Source organism: Oncorhynchus mykiss, chromosome 9 (genome assembly GCF_013265735.2).
Source record: "Oncorhynchus mykiss isolate Arlee chromosome 9, USDA_OmykA_1.1, whole genome shotgun sequence".
NCBI classification, from domain to species: domain Eukaryota; kingdom Metazoa; phylum Chordata; class Actinopteri; order Salmoniformes; family Salmonidae; genus Oncorhynchus; species Oncorhynchus mykiss.
This window is the reverse complement of record NC_048573.1, coordinates 16,201,916-16,220,141: the sequence shown is the minus strand read 5'-3', so window position 1 is coordinate 16,220,141 and position 18,226 is coordinate 16,201,916. Positions and strand designations below refer to the sequence as shown.

The following is an 18,226-nucleotide window of genomic DNA, read 5'->3' as shown; positions in this document are numbered from 1 at the left end:
TATATTGTAAGTAGCTAGTGTGGGTTTATAGTGTGTTCGGGAACATTTATTGGACATAACAGTGCTAATATATTTAATAACAGCCATAATATGACACTCACATACTTTATGCAATCAACCTTACTGCATATAGAGGAAAAATATAGTTCGTTTTGCACAAATTGGAGGAACGGTATAAATAACCCCCCCCTTTTCTGGTGAGTTGGCCCAGTCTCACAAAATGAACTTCAATAGTGTAGCCTACTGTAAGACTTTGCATATTGGGCGCTCTCCTAGCACTATTTCAACTTGTCACTCAGGTCGGCCGTCCGTTTAGAATTGCATTTGGACATCTACCAGAGAGTAGCCGTGCGAAAGCGTTAATCTGACATTGCTACTGTATTTTGAACAGAATGATACAGCCTACGTGACCAAGAATCTGACTCTGAAATCAAAACCGGGTGCCTACGGATTTGCAGAAGCTCTCTGTCTGACGACAAACCCACGTATATTGAGATGCTAACGGTAGTTAGCTTCAATATTCGTTGAAAACCTATAGCTAGCTAACAGGGCGACCGGTATCCATTGTCCTTCATTGCATGCGTAGCTAGCTACCTGTGCATGCTCTGCATAATGCAGGTATTTCAATAGCTCGTTTTTGTTTACTTGGACACATTAACTGGCGACAGTAGACACCACTGGCTAAACCACCTGCGCACACACGCCTCGATAGGTGCCAGTGTCCGTTCTACCACACTGGGCTATCAGGGTCTCGGATAGATACCTGCGTCAACAACGGTGAGAGCAAGTTGAAGTTTACCTTCCTTACTGATGCCTCTACTATCTTTGACATTTCCAAACATCACTTTTCGTTAGAGAGCTGGCTTGAGACCTTATATCATCTCAGATAAATTATCGCTCTTGAAGGCATATACATTATTCAACAGATCATAGTTTGTGGTAAATTGAATCTCTTATTATTATTTAATATTATTATGGAAAGTTGTCCTCCCACTTGATGAAGATGGAGGAATAATTATCTGAGAACTACATACCTGTCCTCACCTGATGGACCTGTTGCCCAGGTATCTAAAGTTGTCATTTAGGAATCCTCACACGTGAATAAAAATAAGTTCAGTTGAGAAATGTATTTGTTTTACTGTCACTCAAATGGCTCTAGGGCACTTGACAAATGGATTCTTCTTGCACAACCCAGACAATTATCTTGTTTCCAACAGGTTTAACAGGGGTTGTTCCAACTCAGCGGAATAGACACCGGGCAGGTTCCCGTTCGCAAGAAGAGCTCCCTTTCGTTTCTATCCGACTACCGGCTGAACATGGAGTCGGGTGACAACAGCTCAACAGCCGAGCTCATGAGTCGGTATGTGTCTTTGGAACTCGGCTATGGGGTACCGAAGGACGGCTGGCGGATCTGCTTGGCGCATGAGTTCAAGGAGAAAAGGAAGCCCTTTCAAGCCAAAGATGTGTCCCTCTCCAACATCGTTGAACACATTGGCCTTGGAGTCAGGTGAGCCCCCTGAACACCACCTCTCATCGTGTCAAGCCAGCCAGTTACTATAGCCAAACTGTGTTATTCATAGTATTTATACTTAAAGGAGAGAGATTTGTGTTCTATGGTTGAGCACAATGTATCTTTATTCTACATAGTGGCAAGGGGAGGCATTTTTCAGTGCAAGGGTATGTAGCCTATCACTTTTCTCTGGCATGGGTCCCTATGGTGCAGCAGAGCAGCCTACCTGCCAGGGTGCCAGGTGTAGTCTCATGTTTCTTTGCTTGTCCAAAAGGGCAGGTGTGTGTGAGACATGTACATATGCAGGTGCTGTGACTGGTAGTGGGTAAAGAAACACACAACCCAGCTTCTTCTCCACACTGGTCTCTCACACCTCAATCCTTCACTTACTTGACATAGAAACACAAAAGCTAGCTTTGTTGTGGAAATGACTTGCCTCAGTCTGTGTTTGACACCAAGGCCTAATTCTATCCTGCATGGTTTTCTAACATCTGTGGACTGATTGGTTGTTGTTGTTGCTCCCCTCTGAAACCATTTGAGACTCATAATATTACATTCAGGACATGCCAGCTTAGACCTTGTACTGCTGCCAGCCCAGAATCCTGCATTCCTGAGAGTAGGCTAATCAGGTGTGGGTGGCTTGCTTGATACAAAGCTGATATTGATCTACTGTAGGCCTGGAGTGCTTCTGGTAACAAAACAATGAAAGTAAGGATTACCAGCAGAAGATAAAAACAGCCTGTTGGACCTGGGTTGTTTTCAGCTGTGCTATTGGAGTTGGGAATCATGCGGAGAACACACACACACACACACAGTGTTTTAGATTAATCACATGTGAAAAGATATCCTCAGAGTGGTACAGAGAGGTGATGTCACTGTTTGGTTTGACCTGGCTGGTGGGTGTATTAACATGACAACTACTGCAGACCGAATGCAACTAGATCAACTGGAAAATGAACATCTGTTAGCTTTAAATAACAAAGTAATACAATAATGCTTTAAATAATATGCCAACAGCACTACAGTTGAAGTTGGAAGTTTATATACACCTTAGCCAAATACATTTTAAACTCAGTTTTTCACAATTCCTGACATTTAATCCTAGTAAAAATTCCCTGTCTTAGGTCAGTTAGGATCACCACTTTACTTTAAGAATGTGAAATGTCAGAATAATAGTAGAGTGATTTATTTCAGCTTTTATTTCTTTCATCACATTCCCAGTGGGTCAGATGTTTACATACACTCAATTAGTATTTGATAGCGTTGCCTTTAAATTGTTTAACTTGGGTCAAATGTTCTGAGTAGCCTTCCACGAGCTTCCCACAATAAGATGGGAGAATTTTTGGCACATTCCTCCTGACAGAGCTGGTGTAACTGAGTCAGGCTTGCAAGCATCCCCCTTTTTCCTCCAAACATAACGATGGTCATTATGGCCAAACAGTTCTATTTTTGTTTCATCAGAGCAGAGCATTTCTCCAAAAAGTATGATCTTTGTCCCATGTGTAGTTGCAAACCGTGATCTGGCTTTTTTATGGTGGTTTTGGTGCAGTGGCTTCTTCCTTGCTGTGCGGCCTTTCGATTATAGGACTCATTTTTCTATGGATATAGATACTTTTGTACCTGTTTCCTCCATTTTCACAATGTCCTTTGCTGTAGTTCACGGATTGATTTGCACTTTTTGCACCAAAGTACCCTCATCTCTAGGAGACAGAGCGTGTCTCCTTCCTGAGCGGTATGACGGCTGCGTGTTCCCATGGTATTTATACTTGTGTACTATTGTTTGTACAGATGAACGTGGTACATTTGGAAATTGCTCCCAAGGAAGAACCAGACTTGTGGAGGTCATGGCTGATTTCTTGATTTTTTTCCCATGATGTCAAATCAAATCAAATGTTATTTATCACATACACATGGTTAGCAGATGTTAATGCGAGTGTAGCAAAATGCTTGTGCTTCAAGTTCTGACAATGCAGTAATAACCAATGAGTAATCTAACCTAACAATTCCACAACTACTACCTTATACACAAGTGTAAAGGAATAAAGAATATGTACATAAAGATATAAGAATGATGGTGACATATGAGTGATGGTACAGAACGGCATAGGCAAGATGCAGTAGATGGTATCGCGTACAGTATATACATATGAGATGAGTAATGTAGGGTATGTAAACATAAGTGGTGTAGTTTAAAGTGGCTAGAGATACATTTTTTACATCAGTTTCCATCAATTTCCATTATTAAAGTGAGCTGAGTCAGTATGTTGGCAGCAGCCACTCAATGTTAGTGGTGGCTGTGTAACAGTCTGATGGCCTTGAGAGAGAAGCTGTTTTTCAGTCTCTCGGTCCCTGCTTTGATGCACCTGTACTGACCTCTCCTTCTGGATGATAGCGGGGTGAACAGGCAGTGGTTCGGGTGGTTGTTGTCCTTGATCTTTATGGCCTTCCTGTGACATCGGGTGGTGTAGGTGTCCTGGAGGGCAGGTAGTTTGCCCCCAGTGATGCGTTGTGCAGACCTCACTACCCTCTGGAGAGCCTTACGGTTGTGAGTCGAGCAGTTGCCGTACCAGGCGGTGATACAGCCCAACAGGATGCTCTCGATTGTGCATCTGTAGAAGTTTGAGTGCTTTTGGTGACAAGCCAAATTTCTTCAGCCTCCTGAACAGCGCAAACTGGCTTTAACCATAATTGAAGGAGTGGGAGGCCCCGGTGCATAGCTGAGCAAGAGGACAAGTACATTAGTGTCTCATTTGAGAAACGGACGCCTCACAAGTACTCAACTGGCAGCTTCATTAGATAGTACCTGCAAAACACCAGTCTCATCTAATGAAGCTGCCAGTTGAGGACTTGTGAGGCGTCTTTCTCAAACTAGACACTCTAATGTACTTGTCCTCTTGCTCAGCTATGCACCGGGTCCTCCCACTCCTTCAATTATGGTTAAAGCCAGTTTGCGCTGTTCTGTGAAGGGAGTAGTACAGTGTTGTACGAGATCTTCAGTTTCTTGCCAATTTCTCGCATGGAATAGACTTAATTTCCCAGAACAAGAATAGACTGACACGTTTCTGAAGAAAGGTCTTTGTATCTGGCGAATTTAAAAAAATATATATATTTTTTTGTTGCCTTAATCGAACCCCCAAATGCTGATGCTCCAGATACTCAACATGTCTAAAGAAGGACAGTTTTATTGCTTCTTTAACCAGAACAACAGTTTTCAGCTGTGCTAACATAATTGCAAAAGGGTTTTCTAATGATCAATTAGCCTTTTAAAATGATCAACTTGGAATAGCAACCATTGCAACACAGGAGTGATGGTTGCTGAAAATGGGCCTCTGTATGCCTATGTAGATATTCCATTGGAAATCAGCACTTTCTAGCTACAATAGTCATTTACAACATTAACAATGTCTACACTGTATTTCTGATCAATTTAATGTCATTTTAATGGATAAAAAAATGATAAATGTACTTTTCTTTCAAGAACAAGGACATTTCTATGTGACCCAAACCTTTGAAAGGTAGTGTATTTGCAGATGTTGCTGCAGGTACAGTGAAATGCTTGTGTTTACAGTACCTAGCAATACACACAAATCCCCAACATGTCAAGAAAAATGTCAGTGTCCAGTGTGTGTAGACAGCGTGTGAATAGAAAAGGTCTGTACACCAGTAGTTATATAGGATGAGCTTTGACTGGGATAGAGTATGTACATATGAAGTGGGTAAAACAGTATGTAAACATTTTATTAAAGTGACCCGTGTTTAATGACAATGTACATAGGGCAGCAGTCTCTAAGGTTCAGGTCAGGGTACTGGGTGGAGGCTGGCCATTTACTGGTGTGGTGTGTATGTTTTGAATGCTGTTGAGCTCTCTTTCACATTAAACAGTCTTCTGGTGCCTAAAGTGAATGAGCTAGGCAAACAGCAAAGAAATGATAAACGAACTCTACTCAACCTCACATTCATGGACTTTGCCTCTTCCTTGAGCTGTCTTAACAAAACAAGATGGCTTAGCCTATAGGCCTAACAACAGTAAAATGAGGGTGTTATCCTTAAAGGTGTGGGCTGCCAGTCTATTTTACGTTGTCTCCCCCCACAGTCGGTCACCGTGGCAACGTCAGTTAATCATTGACTGTTTAGCCTATATTCTTTGAACAGTTCGCAGGTAAGAAGGCTACTATCAGGTAGTCTAAACCTGCCCTATATTCAGAGCTGGGGTCAATTCGAGTTGAAGGATAGGTATTCAGGATGTAAACTGAAGTAACTATTCCAAATTTGAAAAAACACCGTCTATTTTCAATGACTTCTCAATAAACTGAGGCGTAGAAGTTATTTCACAAGTTTTTACATTTTACAATTAAAATCACTTCCTGAGTTGACTGCCTTCAATTCGATTTGTCTCCAGCCCTGATTCAGAGGTCTGTCTGTCGCTCAATAGAGTTAAAGCAGGACTGACTGACATTTTTCACAAGGATCCATTGAAGAGGGTCTCCTCTTTGATTACCTGTGTCTGTGGCCATCATTTTCCCACAACTACAACAAGTCCTATTCAGATCCTATTTGAAGTCGAGCAGACCTGTAACTCTGCCCATTTGTATCCATTTTGTGACTAAATTCAGCAGGCCAAATGCCAATGTCTACAGTAAAGTTGTCAGTATTTCTGAACTGGCTGTTATGGTGGCAACTTATTTTCTTTGACCCCTGATTTTAAGACCGTGTTGAGCTAATCGGCTATTCTGTATTTGATTTGTGGCAGTCTGTGTGTTCTAATCTAGCATGTGCACCCTGTCGTCTTTAGCGTTAATTGCAGGTTTAGGCCTAAGGCCCAATGGTTTTTAACGGCCTTAGGTCGATCGTCTAATCAATTACCAACACTGTGCCTCTGTGTGACACCCCACACACACATTTGAAATACTTTATTTGAATCCACAAATTACATTTTCGTCAAATATTCAAACATTTCATAGGTCATGGATATGTGGATACAGAAAGCACATTCTCCATACAGAAAGGCTGCCTGCCTATGACAGGTGACACAGAGTAGTACCTTTCTAGCTGCTTTGCCTTTGTCCTATGCAGGCCTGCAAACTGAAGGCCACCTACTGTCAGCCTCTATACATGGTAGAGACTCCAGCATTACAAGTTTTCCCTGATAACCAAGGCTGTTCAGGTGTGACACAAAGGGCTGGTATTTCAGCAACTTGTGAGCAAAGGCCTGCTCCATGTATGAGTCAAAAGAGCAACCCACTTCTGAAATGAGCACTTCCATCCGGCCTCTCCCAACATCAAACATATCTGACCCCCACCACTCTGTCCTGCCAGTCTCTGAGCCCACGACAGACAATTCCTCCATTTATCTGGCCAATCCCCCACAATTCCGTGTGTGGGGCGTGTTCTGTTTTGACCCAGCCTTTGTTCAGAGTGCTGAATGCTTGTAAGCAGCTGGGCCTGTATTCAAAACAGGTCATGAACGAGAGAAATAGACAGAGGGAGGAATATGGACAAAGATCAATAGGGAAATGGACAGAGGGAGGGAGAGAGTGAGTAAGAGAGGGAGAGAAGTACAGTGAGGGAGTAAGAGAGGGAGCGAAATCGAGATAAGGAGAAATTTTATTTTTCCTCAGTCTGTTGCTGTGTATTTGTTAATGAAGTGACACTTGCTCTGCACAGTGACCCGCTTCATCTCGGCCTAACCAATAAGAATCATTCTTAATCATACCATCTGCATGGCTACAAACTGTAGGACTCTTCCTGAACAGTCCCATAACACAACACAATACAGCCAGCTGCTCACTGTTCATTGCTGTAGGGGTTGAACATGCCATTCGTGCAATGTCCTCTTTCTGCTATGCACCCCCCTCCCTCTCAGGATGTTATTCAGTGATTGTGAAAGATTCTTTGGAATGAGGTATTTAAAAATAAAAGTTTGTTTACTGATTACACCTACTCTACCTGCTTGTGCATGTTAATGTCCCCATTTTCATGTGGATTCTCAAACAATGTTAGCTTATTATTAACTGTTTGTGTGTAGGTATCTCAAGTGGTGGTATAAGAAGACTCAAATAGAGAAGAAGGCTCCTTTCATTGATATGTTCCGAGCCATTCCTCTGAGACAGATCTATGGTAGGTGGGCACACCATAATGTTCCAATGAACTAGTATCAATAGCTGTATTAATGAATATCACTAAAACTCATGAGTATTGAAACATTTGTAAACACATTTGCTGTACTGAAACACCCTCCTTTGCAGGTGCTCCTCTTGGCGGTATTGGAGGAGGTACCATCACGCGAGGCTGGCGGGGGGAGTTCTGCAGGTGGCAACTCAACCCTGGGATGTACCACTACAAAACTGTAATCGCTAACCAGGTATGCTTGGGAAAAGACTGCCTAGCACCTAATAACACGCTATGTAAGAAGTTAACTGTGAGAATGTCCAGTTTATAAGTCTTGTACACATGGACTACTAATTATCTTAGTTTTCTAAACGGGTTATGCCTTTAACAAATAATATTTTCAAATAGGCTTAAAGCCTCTTAGCTCCAGTTCTTAACTGTTGGTTAATAACAGACTTCCTTCCCAATCCACTGTGTCGACAGGACCTGTTGAGGACTCCACCTCTACCGCTCCTAGTTCATATTTAAAGTCCACTCTATTTAGTCTAGTGGGAGTATGGTGAATATGAAGTTCACTTTGTGGCACATGCATTATACTATATATTCAGATCTCTTCCAGTCCTTTTGTCTTCCCATATCCCTCCTCTCTATCTCCTAGTTCACGGTGTGCCTGCGTCGGGGCGGTCAGACGGTGTACCAGCAGGTGTTGTCAGTGGAGCGCCCCCCCACGCTGCAGGGCTGGAACTGGGGCTACTGCGGAGAGTACGCCTTCTACCACGCCTTGTACCCCCGGGCCTGGACAGTCTACCCCCTCCCTGGGCAGAACGTCACCCTCACCTGTAGACAGGTGTCACCCGTCATCCCCCACGACTACCAGGTAGCTGGGAATGTCCCCCAATGACTTGTCTTAGCATTGGGTTTCAGTCATGTCGTTTCTACTTCATCCAATGTGGCTGAAGCAGAGACAGTGTCCCCCCCAAATGGCACCCTATTCCCAATGTAGTGCACTACTTTTGACTAGGGCTCTGGCCAAAAGTAGTGCACTATATAGGGAATAGGGTACATGATGCCTACGCCAGCGTGTCATGCAGCCTTGTCATAAATGTACCTTTTTTTTAACCCTAACCGATCTTTTATTCTTATCTGTATTTTGAAACTGCCTTGTTGGTTAGGGGCTCATAAGTAAGCATTTCACTGTAAGGTTGTATTCGGCGCATGTGACTAATACAATTTGATTTGAAAACCTAAGTTTTATGTGTCGGTCTCTGACTCCTCTCTCTGTCGTCCTCCAGGATTCCAGTCTCCCAGTGGCGGTGTTTGTGTGGGACATAGAGAACAAGAATGACTACCCGCTGGACGTCTCAATCATGCTCACCATGGTCAATGGGTCAGGCCACAAGGACGACAAGAGTGGGGGCCACTGGAACGAACCATTCCACCTGGAGAAGGCGGGGGAGTCCGTGTCTGGAGTTTTGCTTCATCACTGCACCACAGTGAACCCCTACACTCTGTGCATGGCAGCGCGAGAACAGGTAGACGTCATAAATTCACAATATGTTTTTGCAGTTGTGCACTGGTAATGTTTCTGTTTATGATTTATCATTTGTTTTCATTGCTATTGACACTTTCCTTTCAATTAAAAAACACTGGCCATTTGAAGATGGCATAACCATTATCACCTTGTTAACTGTGTGAAATGTGTGTGTGAGAAGTCTGACAGGGAGATCAGTCACCAGACAGCGTTCAGCCCAAAGGGAACCTGTGGGGTGCTGTGGGGTGACCTCATCGCTGATGGACGGCTGGACTCCCCCACTGGTCAGTGGTATCAACCGGCGATCACATCACAATTTTTTGTACATTATCCCCCCCCCCCCCCCCCCCCCCCACAAATCTTTTTAAAGCTCTGTTAAAACGGCTAGCTGGAGCCGACCGTGCGTTGAACCAACGATCTGTAGTCAGCGAAATCTAGAAATTAGGCACTTTTTACTAAACCTATGCAGTTCAAATATTCTTATAGATTGTCATATAATGTAACATCCTTGGGTACAGGAAAGGAAGGGATATATTAGTAATTGTTGGACAACCCTCTGTAAGGGTCGTAGGGTTTGAATGACAGCACCCACATGATTCCTTTTCCAGGTCATAGTCAAGTCTTTTATTGACATTGTTGGGATCGGCTAAACTTTGAACATTGAGATATTAAATAAAGACAAAGAGACAAAGCCTTGAATAGAAAGAGTTTATAAAAAGCCATAAACCTTTGGAATGTGTTTAATGGAGAAAATAATTGTTTAGATATAGGGAAGTCCAGTGGATATCTGTGGGTCAGGAGGTGAGGGGTGAGTCTTAGGGGAGTAATCAGGGTTGCTATCTGGTTACCTTCTTTCCTGTGGAGCCATAAGACACTCCTCTTCCTTGCAGTTTAAGTAGGATGTATTTAAACTGTGATGTCTAAAATCTTTGGCTGTCTGATTTTCAGCTGTACAGAACCTTTGGGAAGGATGAAACATGGTTAAAGCTTCTCTAGTGTCCGTGGGTTATTTACTCTGAAAAAGAAGAACCTAACAACGCCTTGACATTCACTCTACTCCTCCTTCCCCTCCGCCTCGTGCCCCCAGGTTCCAGTCCTCCCACCCAGAAGGGAGAGGTGGTGGCAGCAGCCCTGGCAGTGGGCTGTCCAGTGCCGGCTCAGGGCCACAACGATCTGGAGTTTAGCTTGGCGTGGGACATGCCTAACATCACATTTGGCTCCAGGGAGAGGGAACACGTCAGGTAACATTTAAAAAATAGGTAGAATTCAAATTGACAATCTGTCCTTGTTTATTATAGTGGTCCGTATCTCCAGACTGGGAGGAACAACTTAATGTTTTAATTTAATAAGCTTTATATTAAAAGGCCATTCTGATCTTGAATTTACCGCTTTCTGTTTCTATGCATATGACTAAAAGCTGTCCCGACAGAGACCGGGTTTCAATTCACCGACTGGGAGGAACAACTTGTTTTTATGACATGTCAGTGAGATGAGCCTTATTGTAAATTGGACTAATGGACTGAATTTATTTCCTCATCCGTTGCTTTCCCCCATTCCTCTCAATCTGTTCTACTTTCCTCTGTGTCTCAGCTCAATTTTCAACAACGTACACTGCATGCTACACCTCAAGTTAGTCAGGTCTTTAAAAAATACAAATTAATTACCTATTTTTTTTTCTTTTTTTTTCTTTTTTTTTCTCCAATTTCGTATTATCCAATTGGTAGTTAGTCTTGTCTCATTGCTGCAACTCCCGTACAGACTCGGGAGACCCAACCAAGCCGCACTGCTTCTTAGCATTGTGCCCACTTAACCTAGAAGCCAGCCGCACCAATGTGACGGAGGAAACACGGTACACCTGGTGTCAGTGTGCACTGCACCCGGCCCGCCCCAGGAGTCGCTAGTGTGCGATGGGACAAGGCCACCCCTGCCGGCCAAACCCTCCCCTAACCCGGACGACACTGGGCAAATTGGGAATAACTCACCACAGCTTAATGAGAAGGGTGTGTTTGAAAGGATGCACATAACTGCAATGTTGTATTGGAGAGAGTCTGTCTTAAATCATTTTCCACACATAGCCTGTACCTGTATTTAGTTTTCTTGCTAGTGAGAGCCGAGAATCCACTCTCACATAGGTACGTGATTGCCAAGGGCATCAGTGTCTTAACAGCACGATTTTCCAAGGCAGGATACTCTGAGCGCAGCCCGATCCATATATCTGGCAATTGCTTCTGATTTTGAAATTCAATTTTCACAGAACTGCTTGTTGCAATTTTGACACGGCTCTCTTATTCAGATATCAGTAAGTGAATTGTAGGCAGGGCATGAAAGGGATAACGAATCCAGTTGTTTGTCATCCATTTCAGGAAATTACATGCATAATTGCGTACCCAACTCACTCGGGTGCTTCGCTATATCACATTTGTCATTGTCCGTAAGCTTGAGTTCATTTGCACACACAAAAAATCATACAATGAAGAAAGACCTGTGTTCTTGTTAATGCAGACAGAGAAGAACTACAACTTCTTAGCCTCATTTTTTTTGTCCCGCACATTGAATATAGTTGCGGAGAGTCCCTGTAATCCTAGATTCAGATCATACAGGTGAGAAAAAACATCACCCAGATAGGCCAGTTGTGTGAGAAACTCGTCATCATGCAAGCGGTCAGACAAGTGAAAATGATGGTCAGTAAAATAAACTTTAAGCTCGTCTCTTAATTTTAAAAAAATGTGTCAATACTTTTCCCCTTGATAACCAGTGCACTTCTGTATGTTGTAAAAGCATTACATGGTCGCTGCCGATATTGCACAGTGCAGAAAATACACGAGAGTTCAGGGGACTTGCTTTACAGTGAAACTGGTTAACTTTGTTAGTCTCCCAAATGTCTTTCAAGCTGAATGCTGCAGTGTACCCAAGTGGCGTAGGGAGCAACATTACCACTCCACTATGTCTCCCTGTCATGGCTTTTGCGCCAACACATCTTGACCACCAAAGTCCATTTGATGTCACAAAGCTGTCCAGTACTTAAAACGTTTCCTCATGTTGTCCTGGTTTCCAGTGGTTTGCAAAAGAGGATGTCTTCCTTAATATACCCCCCATAATGTTAAGAAGGCGCATGACTCGACCGTCCCCTCTCCCGAGCCTGTCGGAGTTGTAGCAAGGAGACAGGTTTATAATTTGATATCACGAAATTGGGGAAGAAAAGCAAAAGTGTTGAACCTGCAAAACCTGTAAAAAATCGAGTTTATTCAAGCCATATATTTATTTTTACTTAGGTCAATGAAACTCTAGATCCCCATTCCTTAATTGTCCTAAATGATGTGATCCCTCTCTGCGTCCACTGTTTAAATCTGTTGTAGGGGTCTTATGTGAGCCAACGCAGCAGTTTGACCTCTGTCTAAATGAAGTTGCTTTACTATCCTAAACCATATCTTAAAAGATTAATGTATCCACTGATTTTGTATATTTCTATTACCCAAAACTGACTGTATAGGCATCTCTGTCAAAGTAGTCTTGATGGCTTTCCACTTGGATTCGTATTCTGAATTGCACCAAACCACCCCCCCCCCCCCCCCCCCCCCCCCCCAACTGTTTAGGTGGGATTTCTATGGGCAGTGATTGGAACAAATACATTAACCTCGGCAGCATATACATTTAGATTTGTTTCACTTCTACTAAGAGCCAAAGGAAATGAATTCCACCTGTCATCATATTTTGATGGGAATGTATTTCATGTCATAAAGTCTGGGTGTGTCTTTCAGTAGATTTACACCAAGATATTTAATGGATGAAAAGGTCCACTGGAAGTTGTTCTACCTGCTCTTCAGCTCTTCCTGTGGGGTATAATTACAGTTGAAGTCACAATTTTACATACACCTTAGCCAAATACGTTTAAACTCAGTTTTTCACAATTCCTGACATTTAATCCTAGTGAATATTCCCTGTTTTAGGTCAGTTAGGATCACTACTTTATTTTAAGAATGTGAAATGTCAGAATAATAGTAGAGGGAATCATTTATTTCAGCTTTTATTTTTCATCACATTCCCAGTGGGTCAGAAGTTTACATACACTCAATTAGTATTTGGTATCATTGCCTTTAAATTGTTTAACTTGGGTCAAATGTTTCGGATAGCCTTCCACAAGCTTCCCACAATAAGTTGGGTGAATTTTGGCCCATTCCTCCTGACAGAGCTGGTGTAACTGACTCAGGCTTGTATGCCTCCTTGCTCGCACACTTTTTCAGTTCTGTCCACAAATATTCTGTAGGATTGAGGTCAGGACTTTGTGATGACCACTCAATACCTCGACTTCGTTGTCCTTAAGCCATTTTGCCTCAACTTTGGAAGTATGCTTGGGGTCATTGTCCATTTGGAAGACCCATTTGTGACCAAGCTTTAACTTCCTGACTGATGTCTTGAGATGTTATTTTAATATATCCACATAATTTTCCTTCCTCATGCTGCCATCTATTTTGTGAAGTGCACCAGTCCCTCCTGCAGCAAAGCACAACCACAACATGAAGCTGCCACCCCCGTGCCTCACGGTTGGGATGATATTCTTCAGCTTGCAAGCCTCCCCCTTTTTCCTCCAAACATGATGATTGTCATTATGGACAAACAGTTCTATTTTTTTTTTCATCAGACCAGAGGACATTTCTCCAAAAAGTACCATCTTTGTCCCCATGTGCAGTTGCAAACGTAGTCTGGCTTTTTTTATGGCGGTTTTGGAGCAGTGGCTTCTTCGTTGCTGAGCGGCCTTTCAGGTTATGTCGATATAGGACTTGTTTTACTGTGGATAAAGATACTTTCGTACCGGTGTCCTCCAGCATCTTCACAAGGGCCTTTGCTGTTTTTCTGGGATTGATTAGCACTTTTCGCACCAAAGTACGTTCATCTCTAGGAGACAGAAAGCATCTCCTTCCTGAGCGGTATGGCGGCTGTGTGGTCCCATGGTGTTTATACTTGCGTACTATTGTTTGTACAGATGAACATGGTACCTTCTGGTGTTTGGCAATTGCTCCCAAGGATGAACCAGACTTGTGGAGGTCTACAATTTATTTTCTGAGGTCTTGGCTGATTTTTTTTGATTTTCCCAAGATGTCAAGCAAAGAGGCACTGAGTTTGAAGGTAGGCCTTGAAATACATCCACAGGTACACCTCCAATTGACACACTCTAATTGACATCATTTATCAGAAGCTTCTAAAGCCATGATATCATTTTCTGGAATTTCCCAAGAGTTTTAAAGGCACAGTCAACTAAGTGTATGTAAACTTCTGACCCACTGGAATTATGTGATACAGTGAAATAATATCTGTAAACAATTGTTGGAAAAGTTACTTGTCATGCACAAAGTAGATATCCTGTCTGACTTGCCAGAACAATAGTTTGTTAACAAGAAATTTGTGGAGTGGTTGAAAAACTAGTTTTAATGACTCCAACCTAAGTGTATGTAAACTTCCGACTTCAACTGTATATACTGGGTCTTGTGTACGTCAGTCTAGGTACACTTGAACCTGGGGTCTTTAAGGAATAAAAGAACATCACGAGGATACGTGCATATCTTATGTTCACTACCGCTTAATGTTACTCCCTACGAAGACTACTTCTGTGTGCACTTAATCATGACAATGCATCATCACTGTGTTATTATGGGCCTTGTAGACTACTGTATTCGCCTGCTACTTGGTAACAGCTATTTTTAAATGAGTGATCATGGAATGTTGTCTCACATTCCTTATTTAAATGCTGTTATTTTAAGTCTGCTCTGGATAAGTAATGTAATATATTTGATGGCTGCCCATAGGTCCTGGTTAAAAGTAGTGCACGATTGTAGAGAGAATAGGGTACCATTTTGCACACAGCCAATGTCTTTTGTGTATGTGTTCTAGGAGGTACACGCGTTTCTTTGGTACCAAGGCGGACGCGGCTCCCTCTCTCAGCCACCACGCGCTGACACACTACAGACTGTGGGAGAGGAGTATCGAGGAGTGGCAGAGACCCATACTGCAGGACAGGTACCTACCTACCTTCAAAGTATTCACACCTCTTGACTGTTTCCACATTTTGTTGTTACAGCCTGAATTTAAAATGTATTAAATTGAGATTGTGTCACCTGCCTACATACAGTACCCCAGTAATTATGTTTAGAAAATGTTTGAGTAGTGAATTTCAAACAGATTCAACTACAAAGACCAGAGAGGATTTCCAGTGCCTTGCAAAGAAGGGCACCTATTGGTAGATGGGTATAAAAAAAAAAAAAGCAGACATTGAATATCTCTTTGAGCATGGTGACGTTATTAATTACACTTTGGATGGTGTATTAATACACCCAGTGACTTCAAAGTTACAGGCGTCCTTCCAAACTCAGTTGCTGGAGAGGAAGGAAACCGCTCAGGGATTTGAACATGAGGCCGGCCAATGGTGACTTTAAAACAGTTAGTTTAATGGCTGTGATAGGAGAAAACTGAGGATGGACCAGAAACATTGTAGTTACTCCCCAATACTAACCTTAATGACAAGTGAATAGAAGGAAGCCTGTACAGAATACAAATATTCCAAAACATGCATTCAGTTTGCACTAAGGCACTAAATTAAAACAGCAAAACATTTGACAAAGAAATTAACTTTGTCCTGAACACAAAGCATTATGTTTGAGGCAAATCCAACACATCCCTGAGTACCGCTCGTCATATTTTCAAGCATTGTGGTGGCTGCATCATGTTATGCTTGTCATCGGCAAGGACAATGGAGTTTTTGGGGGGCAAATAGAGCTAAGCACAAGCAAAATCCTAGAGGAAAACCTGGTTGTCTGCTTTCACTGGGAGACAAATTCACCTTTTAGCAGGTCAATAACCTCAAACACAAGGTCAACCATAAATTGGAGTTGCTTACCAAGACGACATTGAATGTTCGAGTGGCCTAGTTACAGTTTGGACTTAAATCGTCTTGAAAATGGCTGTCTAGCAATGATTAAGAACCAACTTGATAGAGCTTGAAGAATTAAAAAAATAATAATGTGCAATATTGTATAATCCAGGTGTGCAAAGCACTTAGAGACTTACCCAGAAAGACTCACAGCTGTAATCACTACCAAAGGTGATTCTACCATGTTTTGGCTCAGGGGTGTGACAACTTATGTAAATTAGAGATTTTTATATTTCATTTGCAGTAAATGAGCAAATATTTCATGTTTTCACTTTGTTCATGTGTATATGGTGAGATTATTTTTTTTATTTTTTTTTTATCCAATTTGAATTCAGGCTGTAACTCAAGAAAATGTGGAATAAGTCAAGGGTGTATGAATACTCTCTGAAGGAACTGTACATTTTCTGAAGACCTTGTAATATATGTTCAATAACAAACATATAGCTTTCTTCACATGTTCAACTTGAACAATGAATGTGTGTTTTTACATGTGAAAAGTCGCAACATCTGCAATGGTAGTCAACTATCTGTCTGTGTGGTAGCTCTCTCCCGCCCTGGTACAAATCGGCTCTGTTCAACGAGCTATACTTCGTGGTGGACGGGGGGACGGTGTGGACGGAGCTGCCTGAGGACAGCGATGTCAGTGGGGGGCTGCGGAGTGAAGACGGGGGGCTACCCGCCCAGCCTGCCATCATCAAGGAGTACGGTCGCTTTGCCTACTTAGAGGGTAAGGGGTAATAATTTAACTGACAGTAATAGTGTGTGTGTGTGTGTTACTGTTGGTGAAGTTGTGGGTTTTGGGCCAAATTTTAAAGTCCCCCTCCAGCTATTCTGTTAACTTTTCCTGTTGAGAAATTATATACAAAGGAATAAATACAGTATTGTGTACACACACACACACACACACACACACACACACACACTTAAGTTAAGGTGTTTGAGCGAAAGTGTTTTTTTAGACAACTGAAGTTCAAGCAGTTGGCACTCTGCATCCCCCTGCATGTTTGTGAGAATCATTGAGCCTCACAGTGGACGCGTCATAATACCCATAAAACCTAACGGTCAAACATGGAAATGGTTCCAATCGTTTTTTTTTTTTTTCACCATTCATTTTATCAATTGTGGATTTTTAGAAATAGGGGCTGTGTTTCCTGTAGGCTTACCCTGGCGTGACATTTTTTATAACAGTGTAGATCTCTCTTGGACAAGGAGACTTATCAAAATATTTATCTCTATTTACTCTGATTCTAAAAATCCTAATTAACATAAAAGTAGACAGAGTGAAAGACTACAAATCCCTGCAAGTTCCTGCACATCTCTAGCTGACACTTCTGCCATCAACTAGCTACTAGCTACTGTCGTGCCTTGGGCTATGCCGGATTAAGTGATATGACATGCTATTCTATGTAATTAATATTACCTGATTGAGCTAATCATGTAAATGCAATTAACTAGAAAGTCGGGGCACCACAAAATAATATTTATAGAGCTGTTATCTTCCGAAAAAACTCTTAATGACCTAGTAATATTTTACATCAATAGCAATCGTCACCTTATTTCAGTCTCATCTGAAAGTTGTAAATTCTTGGTTATCTTCACGAACCCTGGCTAACAAGTTGAATCAGCAATACAAAATTGGGTTTATTTATTTACTAAATACCTAACTAATTACATATACACAGAATGAATCATACCTTGATTACAAATTATATCATAAAGGAAAACTTCCCTAGTGGACGGAACAGATATGACAGCTGGTTACACAAAAGAAAAGGGGGCTGGCTTTGAGTGAAAGAGCCAGAAGACTGAAGAACGAAGGGAGAAGCAATTGTGTCTATCGTAAATACAGAATCTTATGCATTCTAAATTACCACCCATTTGGAAAAGGAAAATGCAATAAATATTTACTCTGAGCTGCGCTTCGGTAGGTTGGTGGTAGATGGAAGGCTGTGTTGCCCAACAGAGTCCTTTGTCCTTTGAAGGATGTCTCTACTTGTAAATTGGATACGTTGTAGTAACATTGTTGTGTGGTAGACGGCATACTCTGTCTGTTCTTTCCTAGCCCACGTTTGCAGCTGCTCTTGCTAACTCAACGGCTAGGAGGTATCACTTCTGTAGTGAATAAGAGTTCAAAGTTCATACCATTCGCAACCAA

At 42.1% G+C, this 18,226-nt stretch overlaps 1 protein-coding gene across 3 annotated transcripts in view; it reads left to right on the top strand.

Annotated features, from left to right (window-relative positions):
• Positions 1-20: 20 nt before the first annotated feature.
• The window catches only part of gba2 (glucosidase, beta (bile acid) 2), a 33,865-nt gene continuing 15,659 nt past the window's right edge, over positions 21-18,226 (top strand). Inside the window, exons 1-11 of one of the 3 annotated variants that reach the window (XM_021614906.2) lie at positions 206-777; positions 983-1,064; positions 1,218-1,507; positions 7,536-7,627; positions 7,756-7,871; positions 8,277-8,495; positions 8,911-9,150; positions 9,331-9,433; positions 10,237-10,390; positions 15,036-15,161; positions 16,614-16,798. In XM_021614906.2, the coding sequence (XP_021470581.2) occupies positions 1,317-1,507; positions 7,536-7,627; positions 7,756-7,871; positions 8,277-8,495; positions 8,911-9,150; positions 9,331-9,433; positions 10,237-10,390; positions 15,036-15,161; positions 16,614-16,798 (1,426 nt within the window). In that variant the 5' untranslated portion in view covers positions 206-777; positions 983-1,064; positions 1,218-1,316. The other 2 variants (XM_021614907.2, XM_021614905.2) reach the window with 2 other exon arrangements.